This window comes from Bidens hawaiensis, unplaced genomic scaffold (genome assembly GCF_021521415.1).
Source record: "Bidens hawaiensis isolate Kalapana, Puna unplaced genomic scaffold, B.hawaiensis_p1.1 tig00002343_1, whole genome shotgun sequence".
Lineage (NCBI taxonomy): Eukaryota > Viridiplantae > Streptophyta > Magnoliopsida > Asterales > Asteraceae > Bidens > Bidens hawaiensis.
Window position 1 is genome coordinate 1,535,184 of NW_027491127.1, and position 18,903 is coordinate 1,554,086.

Here is an 18,903-nt window from a genome sequence, read left to right on the forward strand (position 1 = left end):
CTATTAGCTATTAGCTTGATACTCTATATATTCGAACCTAAAACCTTCCAAGAGGATACCCTAAAGAAAAACCTTCTAATCACCACACCAAAAACCTAATGACTTATCTTTTCAGATAATATTGTATGATTGTAATATTTTATCTAGTAGAAAAGAAAAAAAAACATAAAATTAAGACAACAAACTCCATCTAATATGAAAAAATCTCATATAATGCAAACATAAGCATCCTTTAATAAGAAACTAAGAATTTTCTATGGGTGTAAACATGTCAAATTGATCATTATATATATTTAAGATTAGCTAAAGAACATGTAATATATGGGTAATTAATAAAAAAATAAAATTTAATAATTAAGCAAAATAAAAAATGAAAAACAAACTTTCATACACTGTTAGGATCTATTCTTAATCCATCCAAAAAGTTTTTTGGGTTCGATCATCTTCTCCTCCTTTTGGTTCATTTGGAAGCAACGAAACGCTAGGATATTCAACAACGGGTGTTTGTCCGCTCAATTTACGGTGGATGAAATTATGACTAACCTTTTTGGATGGATTAAGAATAGATCTATTCATAAGGATATTGTTTGGCTTGATTGGGTTAAATCCCCGTTATCATGTTCTCGTCATAACCATTAGTTAGGGACTATTGTATTCTGTGATGGTTGTGTTTTGTTTTTGGTGGAGGTTAGTCCTTTTTATAAAAGTTTGTTTGTTGTTCAAAAAAAAAAAACATTGTTAAGAGAAAGTTGTTGCATAATAATGTCTAAAACATTTTTTTAAGCAATACACTAATAAATCACTATGTTTGTTGTTGTTTTGGTTAGTCTACCATACGAGTTTTAAGAAAAAAACATATAACTAATTAAACTTAATAGAAAATGATAAACAAAAAAAAATGATAAAATAGACAATAAAATAATAATAAGTTGTACATTTTACATTACAATTATAGAGATAAAAAATAAACACTACTGTAACTAATCACAAATTAGTAAAAAAAAATTGTATACAACATTTGTTGTACTTGTTGGTTTATCTTGCTCATCGTAAACACGAAAGTACCAGGACTGTGATATCAGGGCCGACCCAACCATTTTAGAGGTGGAGACCCAAAGCGAAGTGAAAAATATGGGTCTCTTTCCTATATTTTTTATTTTTATTTTGCATTGGTGTTTATAATGTTGTGCATTGAGAGCTTTGAATTAAAATAATGAAATTAAGCTATAAAAATCAATGAAAATATGACATAAAGAACTTTCAAAAAATGATGGCAGTTAAAGAGTTCACATTCAATATTTCACATATTAAATATAATTCATGTATATGTCTAGTTAGAAAGTATTATTATTTAATTTTACAAAAAGTTGGATTTTGATTAATCTTTCGGGGTGAAAGAAACCAAATTGTAGAAAAATTGGAAACAAATGTACAATTCATGAATCGATGGAACAAACTAAAAGAAACCAAATTGTAGAAAAACAAACTGTAAAAAAAAACTTGAAATAATGTACAATTCAGGACTCGAACAAGATACCATAGGGACCAAAATAGGATTCTAACCACTAAACAACAATAACAATATGTTTAACCAAAAAAATATAATCGATATATACATAAACTTATTTTTTTTAAATTGGAGGCCAAAAGCCTTAGCTTTGGTTACTAAAGCTAACGACTGTGTGATATTAATTGGTATAACTACGGGAAATTTTATCAAAAATATGTTTTATAAATTTAAGAAAATCTGAATATAGTTAACATTAATACAATTTAAGTATTTATTTAGTTAATTTTGTCCTTGAAATTAGTATATAATACTTATCAATTAACAAATAGATGGCAATGAGTATTTTTAGTGATTTATTTGGTTTTAAATTGTGATGATTAATGTGGGGGTTGACCCGAATAACCTGAATTGTTAATAGGGTTGGGTTTCGAGTCTGTTTTTGAAAAAAAAAATCGTGTTTCGGGTTAACCCGAATAACCCGATTACCTGCACTTGTTTATACTAATGATACTGATGTCATAGTCGTAATTGTGATTTAACTTGTTTGAATCATGAATCTAAAACTGCTCTTCAAATGATGAATCTGAAATAATATGCGCTGAAAATTGAAAATTGAAACATTATGAGGCCATGTGGTATACTCTAACCTCTACATAGGTTAAAGTGACATGACACTTTAAAGATGGATTAAACCACTCCCCTCTTGTGTTAAGTGTGTTAAAAATGTCCATGGGTTATGCTTTTAACAGGTTAAAAAGAACAATATGTATTAATTACTAACTAATTTGTTATATTAATTATGTGTTAAATGAGTTAAACCATTTTCTTTGAATGACATGGAGTGAAAGAGAAAAAAATGATGATGTGAAGCTTATGTGAAATTAAGATGGGTTATAGTATACCTCATGGCCTGATGAGTACAATTTTTACCCACATGAATTGAAAATTGAAAATAGAATTGTTATTATGTGAACATAGTTATCTATGTGGCTTTTGCTAGTTGTTGGCTTATTTTAATAATTCATAAGTCATAAAGTTAAATATTTTATTCTATCCGATCCAAACTGAAGAATGCTCCAAATTGAAGAATGGTTAATATGTCATGTACCTATTAGATCTGTTAACCTAACCATCAATCAAATACAAAGTTATAACATGCCACTACACATATCAATTCGATATCAATTATAATGGTGACACAGTCCCATTCATTTGTTTTTATGTAAATTCATGCTATAAATTCTACTAAAACAAGAACACATCATTTGGTTGACGTCTAAAAAAAAACCCCAAATTCTACTACAACCTGACTAACCCGAGAACCTTAATATGGTCGGGTTGTTTTTAAAACTCGATTAATCCGACCTGATTAACACCCCCTAATTCCCACCCTTTCTTCAGGTTGTATCACATGAAATCGATACTCGGAAAGCAATGTGACGAGGGTGGCGACAATGTACCCGCATGCGCCCCACCGCCTTTAAATAACAAATATTACCATTATATTTAGTATTACATGTGTGCATTTACGGTACTTTCATCCGATTCATTACCGTTTTTATATCAATACAGGTGTAAATTACAATTTAGCATTACATCTTTATATTTACAATATTTTCACCCCATTCATTATTCTTTTATCTATTACTTCTAATATAAGTAAGTTAAGTTGGGCTCACCTATATTTAAGTTTAACTCATTTAATTTAACAGAGCTCGACTTCAACTTGTTTCAAGCCCTATATCTAAAATTCAAGCTCGACTCAACTCGACCCGTGGTTGATCTCAAAGAACAAAATCATACCTCTTAGTACCAGGGCTGGCCTAACCTTTTTGGGACCTAAAGCGAAATGAAAATTTGAGGCCTTTATCAAATTTCATAACCCCTCTTTCTATATCGGTACTTAGGACCGGTAACAAAATCTAATACTACAATAGCAAGGAGTGGTTTGCTTGCTAGCATAAAACAAATCTTAAAACGATAGGCAACCACCACAGTATTTCATGGACAGTCACTCAGTTTTAACTTTTAAGTTGGAAGTAAATTAGCATAACGAAGTGTACAATTAGCAATTGTTCAATCAACTGGGAAACTTAATGATAATAAGTACCTTATAATTTCTACAGCCATATCCAAATTTGTCACAGTAGAAATATAGATTAAAAGCATGCCTTTAGTTTTTATTAAAGAATGATTGTAGCAGGTATACCAAGACTAAAAAAGTACTATGTTTCAAGCCATATGAACAAGATTTATTTATCTAGTTTATTCTTTGGAATAGTGACATGCTCTGGACAAATATACAGTTAATCATAGAGTATTCAGTATTCACCCATATATTTACAAGTTTATAAATTATTTCCTACATATACACACACTAAATTCCAGGTTAAACCACCAAAATCAACTATGCATCTTAAGAACAATAATATTTAAAATGAAAAAATGAAAAAATCAAAAAATATAATACCTAAAAGTTACAATATATATCTGTGCGTGTTCATATAAGTTGTAAACTTAACACCATGTAACGCTTTTGGCGCCTTTTGCGTTTTGATAAGAGTTTTAAAATTTAAAAAACCAAGACGGTAGACTAATAAAATAAAAACTAAATGATTCAGAAAACCTAAATTCTAAATAATTCAAAGAAAGTAGAGTTAATTTCACAATGCTCTAAAGACTATTGAAATCAAAACTAGAAACCAAAACAAATTTCAATAGAAACAATGCTGGACATATCACTAATATCAAATGAGATAAATTTATCGGATTTGTATATATTAATGGGTGTGTCATATAGAACTAGTATCCAATGTAATTATGTCAGGAAACTACATACGATTCATCACTATCCTCCAATCAAAGAACATTAAACTATTTGGGTCAAAAATGGAGATGTGGTGACCCTAAGCCCATGCTTTACCCTTTTAAACTGTTGGGCCGGCAGTGCCTCTTACCTCCCAAAGGCCAATTTTCCTTATTTAGCTTGTCTGTCAAAATTAAATACTGTCAAGGGACCATTTATGTAAGTCACATAAATCATAACCCAAAGTATTTATTTCTTTCTTTCTTTACACGTATTGGCCAATTATCATTTATCATCATATCATATCACATCACTCATTCATTCATTCGCTTTCATTTCTTTCTCTCATTTCAAATTATCTCTTCGATCTGGATATAATAATAATATTATTAATAATCATAATCATAATAATATTAATATTATTAATCCTTCAATTTCCAACCGTCCGATCAATGACGTCACCACCGCCAGTGTTACAAACCCTAACGGTATTCAGATCCATTTCATCCTTCGTTATTCATTGATTATTATTATTATTATTATTATTCAACTGATTTAAGAAGCTAGGGTTTCTTACTGATTTGAAATTAGGGCTAATTTGGTCATTTGGTACTTTGATTGTGATACTGGATCAATATGTTAAATAAAATTATGAAACGGGGACAACGGAAGTTGTCGAAAACCACCGAAGTTTCCGGTTCGGTTTCAGGTTCGGGTATTGTCGTAAATCACGCGTCTCGAGGCGGAGCCGCGTCGCAGCAGCTTCCGGATGCTGGCGTGTCGGCTGCAGGGGTTGCGGCTGGTACTGGGAGTGTCGAGGCGTTGCCGATGTTTCGGGAAGTGCCGGTTTCCGAAAGGCAGCAGTTGTTTGCGAGGAAGTGTTACGTGTGTAGCTTCGTGTTTGATTTTACGGATACGTTGAAGTCGGTTAAGGAGAAGGAGATTAAGCGGGTGAATCTGGTGGATCTTGTTGATTATGTTCAGTCGGGTTCGAGTAAAGTTAGTGAGGCGAATCAGGAGGAGATGATTAGGATGATTTCGGTTAATATTTTTAGGTGTTTGCCGCCTGCGGGTCATGAGAATACCGGGTCGGTGAGTATGGAGGCCGATGAGGATGAGCCGTATCTTGAACCGTCGTGGCCGCATTTGCATCTTGTTTATGAGCTTCTTTTGAGGTATATTATTTCGACAGATATTGATACTAAGATTGCCAAAAAGTTTATTGATCATTCGTTTGTGTTAAAGTTGCTCGATATGTTTGATACTGAGGACCCGCGTGAGCGTGAATATTTGAAAACTATTTTACATAGAATATACGGGAAGTTTATGGTGCATCGCCCGTTTATTAGGAAAGCGATCAATAATATCTTTTATCAGTTTATCTATGAAACCGAAAGGAATAGTGGGATTGCTGAGTTATTGGAGATTCTTGGAAGTATAATTAATGGATTTGCGTTGCCAATGAAAGAGGAACATAAGTTGTTTCTTGCTCGGGCGCTTATACCGCTTCACAAACCTAAATCGATCGCTACTTATCATCAGCAGCTTGCTTATTGTATCATTCAGTTTGTTGAGAAAGATAACAAATTGGCTGATACTGTTATTAATGGTTTGCTAAAATATTGGCCGATCACTAACTGCCAAAAGGAAGTTCTATTTCTCGGAGAGCTTGAAGAAGTTCTAGAAGCGACACAAGCAACCGAGTTCCAACGGTGCATGGTTCCTCTTTTTAAACAGCTAGCTCGGTGCCTTAATAGCCCTCAATTTCAGGTTTGAAATCTCCTCAATCTTATGCTTGTCGGGATCTTTAATGTCAATGTTGTCAGTCTCATAACACTATCTAACTTGGGTAAATTATAGTTTTTGTCAATATTATGTATGGGGTAACTTGCAGATCATGTTCTTTAACTTCAGGAAGTACTAAAACTGTCCTTGAAGTTTATAAGTTGTCACACTTTTAGTTCTTTCGGTGTTAACTTTTTCTGTTAGTTTTTCAAAAAAATGACCGCTTTGCTCTTAATTTTAGTAAATGCATATTCAGTGCCAATCCAACACAAGACTTTTTGTTTTTGTTTTTAACTTTTATTTCAATTTTAGTTCTTGTATTTTCCCAGCGTATTTTTCTATTAACCTTTATATCGACAAATATTGTATCAAACAAATGTAATTCATCATGATAAGCAACTAAACCGTTAATGCGGAAAAATATCGGATATCGGTCGAGGACATATATTTGAGATATCGGTTATCGCGGTGAGATATTGGTGGTATATCGGTAATTTTAATATCATGCAGAATTTATATATATAGCACTTTAATACTAACAATTGAGTATACTCTCATACTATTAACAAATTATCCTTTTGCAACTTGCAAAACACTATCAATTGTAGCAAGTATGCACTGATTAAGACTCAAAACACTAACATTAAACACTAAAAGTTGAAAATTAAGACTTAAAACACTGATATCGGAAATATCGGTGAAATATCGGTCAATATCGCTGATATTATCGGTACCGATATTCTGACCGATATTTCAAATAAGCTCCGATAACCGAGATACCGCCGAGATACCTATAATCATATATCAAAATATGTACACCTTATCTCTATTTATTTCTGTCCCATAGGTTTTAGGTTTGATTTTTTACCTGTTGATTCAAATGATGGTTTCGTTGGATTAGCTTTGCTACTCGGATTTTCGGTTGCAAAAGTGGATAACCTAGAAATAGTAACAAAATGTTAAATTTTCGCAATTGTTTTCTTTTCAATTTTTCGCATGTCGGGTAGCTCACAAGCGGCTCTGCTTGTTTACACCCCTTAAATAATCAATTACATTGTTTAAAATATGATAATGATAATAATAATAATAATAATAATAATAATAATAATAATAATAATAATCTAGAAAATTAAATAACTCAATCAAACAAACAAAAGTATATCAAGTTAATAAAGAAATTACATTTTAATAAAATAAATAAGTTGATTAAAAGTAAAAGAAAAACATAAAAAAGAAAATAACTTTGTATATAACACAGTTAGTTCTTTATAAGTAAGGTCAAAATGTTCATTTTTGAAAAACTAACAGAAAAAGTTAGCCCAGTTAGTGGAAATGGCGAAAAGCATGACGGCATAAAAATTTCAGGGGCGTTTTGTGTACTTGTTAAAGTTAAAAGACACGATCTGCAAGTTACCTTATACATAAAGGACAAAAATTGTAATTTACCCATCTAACTTTACTATTTGTGTAACGGATGCGGTGACATTAATTACAGGTAGCAGAACGAGCCCTTTTCATGTGGAACAACGAGCACATTGTGAGCTTAATCGCGCAGAACCGAACTGTGATTCTACCAATCATCTTTGAAGCCCTGGAGACCAACATTCGGGGCCACTGGAACCCTGCGGTTCATGGGCTCACGAGCAACATCAGAAAAATGTTTATAGAAATGGACATGCAATTGTTTGAAGAGTGCCAGAAGCATTATGCAGAGAAACAGGACCGTGACAAAACAGTTCAAGATCAACGCCAACAAACATGGCAAAGATTAGAAGGTAGTGTTGATGTGCATCAAATAAGGTGAGTGAATCTCAGTGTTGTTTTTTAGTCTTTGTTTTTCCGTTATTACCCCTGCAACCGAACCGGATGTAGATTTAGGTTTAGATGTGATTTTTTGGATTTAGAAATGGTTTCTTTTTTTTTTCTTTTTTTTTATATTGTTGCAAAGTTTTATGAATGGGTGAAGAGAAGTGTGTAAAGTTGTATTTGTTAAAGTTCTTGCTTTTACAATTTTAAGGTGTACATATTTTGATATATGATTGGCTTTAGATGGAAGTGCCTTCTTTTTGGATCAAGTTTTTCATGGTTGTATCATGTATGATTGTTTTACCTCTACTTTCAATTGTTGTTTGTTTACTGTGCTGAATAAATGTACCGAACTGGCTGAGTTGGTTGGGTCAGTCAGATTGGTAAAATGGTTCATTTACAGTTTCTACCGTTTTCTTCATTCAATATCGTTAGTTTATGCGTCTAAATACATGCATATTCCAAAAATGTTAGAATATAAAGGTAAAAGACTGCAACTTTTGTATACATTGGGTTCACCTCAATAGTAATTGATTCTGTTAACTTATAATCACTTTACATGGTATTTGGCATAAAACTCCCTGTACAAACGTTAGCTGCCGTCTCTTCCTATACATGAATCCTACCGATGTTCTTGTTCGTTTAAGAAACCTGATCCCTTCTTTGTTCCAGATTTATGTTCCCGTCTCTACTCTAAATTCCTGACCCTGTTCCGGTTTCATGCCCATGTTCTGGATCCTTGCTCTTGTCTCGGTTTCTAGCACTTGTCCCAGTTTTAGGTTCCAGCTCTCATTAAGATTTTTACATTAAATTCACATGTGAATTCTGTTGTATTATATGTATTATATAAAAATATTAAGAGCATCAGGAGTTAATAAAAGAGCAATGAGAAAAAAATTTCCTCCCCTCTTTACAACCAACAAATGTAGGGTTTACCAAAGGGCCTCTATCTTAGGAGTATTAAGATGCCTACATAGTAATGTTAATCGTGGTGAGTATTAAACCATGCGGAGCCCCTAGTAGTTTATCGGATAAATTGAGTTGTCATGACGAAGTCACGAAACCTTTCTTAGTGAAGATCGGAATTCTCTTCATCACAAGACTGATTGGATCATACACCCGAGAGACCTTCACAATTGAGTAAGAGGACAAGTTAAGAGTTATGATTTCATTTCTTTGTTGTGATTGAAATAAAGTTTTTAAAAATGGGGGTAGATATAGTGAATGTTGGCCAAGTTAAGAAAAGACTTCCTTATAATAAAGTTTTTGTTTTTTTTGCACTCGTTTCCGTCTTATTAAGTCAAGTCTCTAGCTTTGGAGTATTAAGATGTCTACATAGTGATATTAATCTCGAACTGATTGAAAGTTATAGCCTTATAGTAAAAAAAACTGCTGATCTAACATATAGAATTAGTAACTCTGCGAGTTACAGTTAGAAAGATCAAACATGAGGGCTTGAGTCGTCAAAGATCTTAAATGTGGAATTATAGAAGAAAGTTGTTATTCCTACGCCTCCCAATCTCATGCACGCAACCCTACAAATTAAGCGACCGTTTGATAAATCTTTAAATAGTTGTTTGAAAAGTAGAAGACTATGATTATATAATAATCTAATTAAAAAAAAAACATTTGAAAAAAAATGTAATATTGATTGAGGATGTAGTGTGTATAATATGCACATTAACTTTGGTGTAGTATGAACATTAACTTAAAATAAATTGGTTGTTCGTGGGGCTAAATTAATTAATGGCATGCGATGTTAGACTTTGGATAGTGTGATAATTGGCAAGCGTGGGAAGACTATTACTCCTAATATCTGACTGAGTCTATACTCATCAAGGAAACTCACCACCATAGAAAATCCAATTGAGTCATGTTTCAAACTTGAGATCATAAAATCCCGAGTCTTAACCATCCATTAAAAACACCATTTTATTTCTTAACAACCAATAAAACACATCATTTAGCACTAGCAAGACGTTAGAAAGGATTACACCAAAGCATAGAGGGCCACCAAATTAAAAATACAAGAGCAACACCCGCTTAAAACACCCTAAAACCCCGTTACAACCGGAAAGAACACCGATCTTTCCAACTAAGATTAAGACTCTATTGTAGCTTTTTAATTTTTATCCATAGAAATCCCATCACATTAATCTCCTCTACCAAGTTAAAAATATGGATCGAGAGACCCGAGTGCACTAACGTGTTCCTCTCTTTTCACAAATACCGAGTCACGATCAAACATATAGCTTGGAACACTTTAGCGCTCTCTTTAAAAAGAGAGGAGTATTTGTGAAGGTTTAAAAGTGTTAACTCCACTTTAATTAAGTTGTTTGTACATTGTAATACAATAAATACATATATAAAATAAATAACCAAAAAATTTATCCATATTTCATTAAATTTAAGAGCAAAAGCAATAGAATTTCATTTATATCATCTTATTTACTTTTTAAACTTTTTAAAACTGAAACATGAGTCTTTAATTTTAGTGTGTTACCAACAAATTTGTGTACTACCGATGGAGTGACGATACATTGGCAAAGGAAAAACCTTTAAATATCCAAGTTTAAGAGGGTAGGTATTGGGTTCAAGTCAAATAAACAACAAGGATGAAAATAAATTTGCATTTAAAATAAACTGGTTTGTGTTCTACATAGATCTTATCCAACTACGTATTATATTAGAGCATTCACATCCTATCCCCATATTTTGTGAGTGGAATTGCGATAATGTAGGGAGTAGTTTAGGGTGTTGCGAGAAAAAGCAATGATATTTATGTATATTCGAAAAATTATTGTTTAACATTTATAATTTTTTAATATATTTTTTTAAGTAGTTATGAGTGTATGAAAGAGAAAATGTATAAAAAAATATTATTTAATTAAAAAAATAGGTACTGAATTTAATATAATTATACATTTAAAGATATGAAAAGGAATGTGAATGATCTTATTATGCGACCAACGAACCACCACTCACCCCCTACAATAGCCACCAAAATATGTCACCCTATCCTTTCATTTCTTAATTACCTCTTACGGATTGCTTCTTGATGTAAGCTTACGAGGTGATGACAACAATTATGACGTGTTCTTGAGCTTTAATATCATATATGTTATCCAACTTCCCCTTCGGGTATGCTTAAGTTTTATTTGAAGATAGTAACAATATACTGTTTACATTAAACGATAAATTTCACTTAAAAATGACATTTATGTAATAATGTTCTTGGATTAGGAGGAGGGATGCCTCATTGATTGAAGTTTGGGTAAATTTTCATTTTGTTGTCCAGCAACATGGGATTATGTTATCAGAAAAGAAAACGGAAATCGGCAAGAATACAACCAATTTTCTTGGTATGAAGATTTCCGAAGCCAAGTATCAATCTCAGCAACACATAACCCAAGAACAGACAAGCTGACGTCACAAAAAGTACAATAGTTCCTTGGCCTAGTTAATTAAATGGCTGATTTTTTTGCCAAAGCTATCAAGTGACATAGTAAATCTGTTCCCCCATGTTGAAAAAGAATCCATCATAATGGTCTAAATGCAGAAGCTGTAAAGGAATTGAAGAAAATAGCCGTGTGATGTCACCTTTAAATATTCCCACGCCAACCGACAAAAGAATCATACTGACTGACGCTAGTGACAAGTACCGGGCAACAACCATACTCACTGAAGACGACAAAGGTGTAAGGTCTTTATGTGGAGACAAAAGCGACACGCTTCAAGTGTCAGAATAACATTATCACTCCATGTATATAGAAATCTTGACGGTCAAATCAGGAATTGAGAAGTTCCAGTTCCATTTAGTAGGTCATAACTTTTTGATTAAAAATGACATGTCATCTTTCCAAAAGATGCTTCAATTCAAAAGAAAAGTGCTCTCAAGCACTATTGCTATAATATGCTAAGTGGTTCTCATAGTGGATGTTTATTGTTAAACACATCAAAAGAAAATAAAGTATCATTGCGGATTTCCTATCCAGAACAAAGGCCTATAAATACCAAGAAAATGGCTCAACACCACCACGTCTTTCCCAAAAGTCTTCATAATGGCATAGATTGGCACTTCTAATCCTTCCAAACAAGCTCCTTTTAACGAAGAATTTAAATGATAAAATATTCGAGAAGAAGTCGTGGAAGTAATTGCAGATCAAGATCCGAATGAAAGGACCCTCTCGAACCACAAAACATTCTTCAAAACTAATCTACGGAAATAATATTTCAAGACTAATCTACGGAAGAAGTTATTTAATATTTATGTATCTTGTTTAATAGTGTGTTAATAGCGTGTTTAAAATAATGTAGGCTTAATCACCCGTAAAGTGATTCAGGCACTATGTAATGTTTTTGTAACTTGCATTTTCGTTGCCTAGATAAACACCCCCCCTCCCCCCAAAAAAAAATAACCCCAATTTATAATCCTAGGAAGAAAATTAAATGAACACTTCTTCCTATATTTCTCGCAAGTTCTCTTGCGTTGTTTTACATATTATCTCTTTACAAAAAGCATTATAAGGGTTAACTAAAGGTATACTACTGATACGTATTTTGGATTCATATGGGACTAAATAAATTTCGTATAACCAATCTAATCTAGACGCGGGTGAGTGTCTAAAGCTCGAATTGGAACGACATAGAAATTGGTCTGACATGACTAGATTTGGACTATCGAGTTTCGACAACACTGTTATATCTTCACACTACACTTCTAAGACTTTACGATGACCCCTTGTCGACTATACCGGCCTGCTCTTCAAGACCTTACTTGAGATGGTTTTCAGATGTTAGAGATCCGTACTAAGTTAGTAGTCATTCTGGCTATGATACCAATTACGTGGAAGGATGGGTCATTGATGAATATCAAAATATTTTGTGGAGAAGTATAGATACAAGTTTAGCAAACACCCATGCTTTAACCCATCCTTTTGATTGCGAGCCGTTAGGGCTATAATAAAGGAAAGTTGTATGGGTTAAACAATAATAATGACTCATTAGTCTTCATAACCGATACACCTACGCTTTGACCCGCCCTTTTAAGTACGAGGCACTAGGCTTACATTTACCAAAAGTTCATTCCATGTTGACTTACATTTACTTGTAATAGTTAATGGTGGCTATTAACGGGCGTTAACAAGTGATATTTGGTTATAGCGGGTGTGAAAAGAACACGACCACAATTTGGTTGGAAGTTATTCGCAACGTTAGATGCTGTCAGAAATCATGCTTCGACTATTATTAATCAAACTCGATCACAATACAAAGCTAAAGATACAATCAACAATCGTTCTATGGAAAGACTAATAAACAGAATTATCAATCACCATTGTGACGAATGAATACAATTGATCAAGAATCCAAAAGAAACAATCAAACCTTAATCATAAACAAAGAAGAATCGAGATCTAAATTCAGTAGAATATGTCGAATCCAAGCGGCTGATGATTGCTATGATAGATGTGATTACTTGTTGATCGAATGTTGAGAGAGTAAAACTTAAAAAACCGATCATCAAGTCTGGAAGACGATGTCTTCTCTTTTATGTTTATCTATAGCAACAACTTCAGCCTACAATCCTTAGGCCCACAACCAAACTGCTACAAGCCCAAACCATCTCGCTTGCATCCAAGCCCATTGATCACCGAACAAGCCCATATACAAAATACACCAAATAACATGTAAGTAAGCACATATATTTTGGATACAAATTGAAAGAACAATATGTATACTTCATATTTTCAACAAATGCCGTAACCGGTTTTGAACCCTGGCCACGATGTAAGCCGGCCGGCCGCAAATCGTTCGCAGGCTGTCGCAAAAACGTTCACTATTATTGCGGCAGCCTGTTTGGTCACTATAACTGCTGGCAGCGTATCGGTTGCAAAACATGATTACCTACAGCTTGCCCACATACACAAATATAACTAAGTGATTAACAAAGATTTGCTAATAACCATCTATGATTCTTTAAAACATCTTCTAATGCTCATTAACTTTGTTCATATGATTTTTTTAAGGAAAAACTGGGAGGATGACAATATTTCTCTCCCTGGGAGCATTTTAATTCAATTTGAGATTATTGGGCTCCCCTGAAATTGGGTCTCGGCCGAGTTCACATTATCCGAAATTCCTAATTACCTCCCCCGCCTTTCTCTCTCTCTCTCTCTCTCAATATTAGTTCGATCCGATAAGAAATTGGCCTTCTGGTCCAATGAAATGAGTGAGATGGTTAAGGCTTGACGTCTTATGATCTCAGTTTTAACCTAACTCAAGGGGGTTTTCTTAGAGTGATGGATTTCCTTTTGATGATGTTTTTAGACAAGTCAGACTTGAAGCGTCAAAATCTATCCAGACGATTGACATTTCATTTTAAAAATGTTCACTTGAATGTTCGGGCAGTTCAAATGTTGTAAAAAACGTGTTCAAGGCACACCATGAAAGTAATGAAAAAGAAAAAAAGTTATCTAGTTACGCCCCACAAAGTTTGGTATCCAAATTTCCTGTCTAATTACCTGCACACCCTCCTTGACAAACGAAAGATAAAATCTAGAGAAATACAAAAGACTAGTCAAAGACAGGTGAAGTGACAAGTTTGAGACTTCGTTGGTGTATGTATGTAGACTTTCAAGGTTCCCGTGTTGAATTTTTATCTATAAAGATCATAAAACTGTTATAATATTTTATCACTGATATTTATAAAATAAACGTATATAATATAATTAAATTTGGTTCTTTAAACTGTCCGGTTTATCTAACCGGACCGACAAATGAACCTATAGTAAAACGGATTTTATTTTAGTTCAGTTTCAAAAACATAGTTACAACGAATACATGCGTAAATGAATTGACGAGTGTATACATCCATATGATTACATCAATATAAATACAAATACGCAGCGCTATATTCAACAAATTAATGAATTATTACGTAACATCTACATATTTACGCAATATATATTTATAGTTACGCAACAATGTATCAACGTTTTATGTATAAGACCTGGCGTTTTTTGAAAGGGAAATATAGTAATGTTGTAACCAAACATAAATGATTTACTTTCAGTTTAAGAACACAAGTGTTAGACGGGTTCGTTAACACTCATTCGAGTCATTCTAAATTTTCGTGCATACGTTGTGTCGTTGTGTTCTCTCTCTTAATTCTATATATTTGCTTATTGTGCTTCAATATTCTAATGTTCCATATGATAAATATTTTTCTTAATCATAAGATGATGGATGATTGATTATTAAGATTGAGGGCTCACTTACAAAGTCCCTATTTCCATTTTCTTCCATAATCAGCGAGTACTCCCACGCAATGGTATCACCATTGGGCTAGGAGGAGATTTTTTTTTTATCAAATATGTGTAGTTGGAAAAAATATTTATAAATAATTTTATTATCTTTTAAGTTAGAAAAATAAAATTGAAAAATGCTAATGTGTTTTGTGTGTCGATTTAGTTCAAGAACAAAAGAAAAAAAAAGTGAAATTACAAGTATTCCTTTATTATTAATTAAATGTACTAAAGAAAGATATTAATATGAGGGATAAAAGCTAGTAGACAAATATTTAAAGGTGGCCACAAAAAATAAGATAAGTATGTGTTAATTGATAAAATATTGAAAAACATAAACAAATACAATGTGATAGTCAAATACCACCAGTTATTCAGATCATTGATTGATAATCCTGAAAATTTTATAATACAACTCATAGTTCTCATTTCATACACCGATTATTATTGTCATTTACCAAGACATATAAATACACGATACTTGATACATGACATTTTATGTTGTTACATATAGAATTTTATATGTAGTATTGTTCAAGGTTGGTCTTTCTCTTAAGTTCATTAGAGAATAAGTTCTTGAAAAAATCAGCAACAGATACCCTAATAAACTTTGGGGGTGTTTCAGGCGTTATTAGGCTTGGAGCTGGTTCTATTACACCCTCCATATTCAGGTTGAGAAATGTAGCTATAGACAACCTCTCTTTCTCCGAGTTCACAGTTATGCTCAACGCTTTTATATTGTCCATTTGTTACCATCTGGAACGCAACATATCGATCTCTTTAAATCAAATCAAATCATAATATATTAATTATATGTTAAATATAAGTGATGATTCAAGAAATAAATGACCTCTAGGATCTCTCCAATATTAACAATGAAAGCATTAGGAAGTGGTGTAACTGGAATCCAAACACCATCTTTTCGAATTTGAAGACCTTGGACTTCATTTAGTTCAAGAAGAAAGGTTATCCCAACCGCATCAGAGTGTGGGGTGAGACCAATGACTTGGTCGGGTTGTGGACATGGTGGATAGTAGTTCATCCTCATTGACTGCATTCCGTTCTCGAACATTACCAACAAGTCCTTAGGTTCCATCTTCTGCTTTTGCAATGTAAAACATAGTTTTCATGGCAGTGTTCTTAAGTTCCCTTGAATATTCTTCTAGGGTGTCTCTGTTAAAAAAACACCAATGTTTATATATGAACCACTTTGTGTGTTGTACAAATAACTAAAACATGTATGTAAAAATAGTTTAATTTTTTGTTTATATTGTTTGACTAGTATAAATAAACTGACCTGTTAAATTTAGAATATAAAAAGTATTTTTACAAAATTCGACCAACCAATACGTTTCAAATTATTTACGACTAGAATACAACATATTCATAATCCGCTAACCCATTTAACCAGTTTACAACCATGTTAAAACTCTTTTACATCAAGCCAACCCATTCGACTTGTTTAGATAATTAGTAGGTTAAATAAGTCATGTTCGTTGCAACAATTTAACTTTGCTACAATAACTTCTAATAAACATTATGTTAAATCAAAATAGTTTTTGTAGGAAAGTTGTAGGAAGTTTACAACCACATGTTTTTGTAGCAATTTTGTAAGAAAAATTGTTGTAAAACGGTTAAAAACGATTTTTAAGCATGTGTTTTTTCAACGTAACTTTTTTGTTAGAAAACGGTTAGAAACTAGACTTTCCAACAAATTTCCTACGAATTCAGTTGTAAAAAAGCATATCTTTTTCTAGTTTTCTAGCAGTGTAACACAGACAACGGGAGGAGTGAATTACCTAAATGGTAGAGGTAGGTTAGGAAATAAGTGCGGCTTTCTACTATGATGAGGAAGGGTAACCAAGAAAAATATATCAGCCCAATCAAGTTTTTGCTCCTCGGACACGACAAACGCTTGTCCGAATCCCTCAACATCATCCGGTGTTTGCCAAAACTTTTGTTTCTCCTCAATTGGCAACTTAAAGAACTCTTGTGTTTCTTTTTCACTCTCTCCACCAATGAACAACTCACTCCATGATTTATTATCTATTATTATCAATAGGTCAATCATGTTCCTTAAGAAACTCAACTAGAGGTTTGATAATTAATACTACTTACGTCCCATTACAAGTGTTTATGTTTGAAAAACACAAAGTTTAAGGTTAATTGAATGATTACTTTTTTTCTTACCAAATGACAATAATGCCTTTGAAAAGTAGGTCCATCAATAATGTTTATTAATGTTAGTTGTGTGTGTTTAAGGGTAAATTTGAAAATTGACTAATAAATTTTGAAAGTGGACACTTGTAATGATACAAATAAAAAGGGAAATATGGACAGTTATAGTGGGACAGAGGGAGTATGAAATTATGAACTATGTAATTAATTTAATTTACCTGAAAGAATCCCCAGTCTTTACAAGCAAGATGTAGCTTTTGTAATTCGGATTCGGAGTCGCGCGAATGATCTTCAAATGCTAACCGCTCCATATCAATGATAGGTACTTGAGGCAAGGAAGAAGGTATGACTTGAGGTTCTTGATCATGGCGAACATATCGGGACGGAACGTTGATCGGGTGTTCCTTAGCAAGTTCTTGTACACTGGGTACCAAAATTGAAGTCCCCAATCTACTACCCTTTGCCTCCATGACACTTCTCTCACTTAATAATAATAACTATGTTTTCATTTATAAATGCATACATGTGTATATATTGTTTAAGAGCTTCTGACGTGGCCCACCAGTAGATTTATGGCCACTGAAGAGGTAGGTCCCAGCAGAGCCCAGTTGGACCCGCAAGACTCACCTTAAACAGGGACGTCTGCGCAGAGACCAACTGGATCCGCAGGACCAACCATGCTCAGAGAAGTGACGTCCTTACGCGCAGTATGCAAGCTGGTCCCGCAGGAAATGCCTCCCATGGTGAAGGACTCCGCCTGTTCCCGCAGCCTCGGATACAAGCCATGAGGGAAGGCCACCCGCGCAGCATGGCTACACGCACTAGGCACTTAACTCTCCCCAGTGTCACCTGAAGGAATGAGCAAAGGCGGGAGGGGGAAAACTCCCGCCTAAATGAGCCAGTCCGTATGATGGAGGATCTTTTGTGTGATACCTGACGAGGTACAGACAAAAGATCTGACCAAGAATGCGACAGCTCACTGACAGCAGCATGGCAGACAGCACGCCACAGCACTGTGACCAATAGCCGCCGCCTACCCACCAACTCCTGCCATACCACGTGCCTAGCCTGTAGTTGGCAGAAGAGGAAGAGTGCACGACACGCCTGCTCTGTGTCAGCCGCTACCTATCCACCACTCACAGGCAGGGCACGTGCATAGGTTACAGTTGGTAGCGTGTTGGGCCGGCTAAACCCCTTGGAAACCTACCTTCGGCTATAAATACCCCAATGGTATGATCATCTTATCTTATCATACATACCTGATATCTGCTCTAGCAATCTCTTAATATACTTTTATATTTAAAGAGCAATCTAGTCTGATTCTCACGCCGGAGGGTGGTCACAAGGAGGAACCCCCCCCTTCTCAGTGACGAGCTCACGGTGTCTGTTTTGCAGGTTATCAGAAGAACCATCTTCCAAGGGTTTAACCCCTCGTGGGAAACAGCTCTCCAACCCCCAGGTTACCAGTAATCTGCCCGGGGTCTGGTTAGTGTTTCTTCATTGGCGCCATCCGT

General features: G+C 34.0%; 1 protein-coding gene and 1 pseudogene across 3 annotated transcripts; one reads left to right on the forward strand and one right to left on the reverse strand.

The window, feature by feature from the left end:
- Nucleotides 1–4,568: 4,568 nt before the first annotated feature.
- LOC143618938 (serine/threonine protein phosphatase 2A 57 kDa regulatory subunit B' beta isoform-like) lies at nucleotides 4,569–8,349 on the forward strand. 2 transcript variants are annotated; one of them, XM_077090990.1, is made up of 3 exons: nucleotides 4,569–4,804; nucleotides 4,908–6,086; nucleotides 7,597–8,349. In XM_077090990.1, the coding sequence occupies exons 2-3, from the start codon at nucleotides 4,953–4,955 to the stop codon at nucleotides 7,903–7,905; spliced, it is 1,443 nt and encodes a 480-aa protein (XP_076947105.1). In that variant the 5' UTR covers nucleotides 4,569–4,804; nucleotides 4,908–4,952; the 3' UTR covers nucleotides 7,906–8,349. The 2 variants fall into 2 exon arrangements, with proteins under 2 accessions (XP_076947105.1, XP_076947104.1); XM_077090989.1 differs by having other exon boundaries at nucleotides 4,569–6,086.
- Nucleotides 8,350–15,660: 7,311 nt separating this feature from the next.
- On the reverse strand, nucleotides 15,661–17,965 carry LOC143618867 (oxoglutarate-dependent flavonoid 7-O-demethylase 1-like; annotated as a pseudogene). The gene is made up of 4 exons (XR_013151093.1): nucleotides 17,608–17,965; nucleotides 17,011–17,257; nucleotides 16,062–16,384; nucleotides 15,661–15,967 (listed from the first exon to the last, which is right to left on the reverse strand). The product of XR_013151093.1 is annotated as an oxoglutarate-dependent flavonoid 7-O-demethylase 1-like (transcript).
- Between the last annotated feature and the right edge of the window lie 938 nt (nucleotides 17,966–18,903).

Excerpts from the sequence above, each read along its gene's own strand:
- LOC143618938 (XM_077090989.1), top strand. The coding sequence starts at position 4,953 with ATGTTAAATAAAATTATGAAACGGGGACAACGGAAGTTGTCGAAAACC. Across the intron at positions 6,087-7,596 it reads TTAATAGCCCTCAATTTCAG|GTAGCAGAACGAGCCCTTTT; the intron begins GTTTGAAATCTC and ends CATTAATTACAG.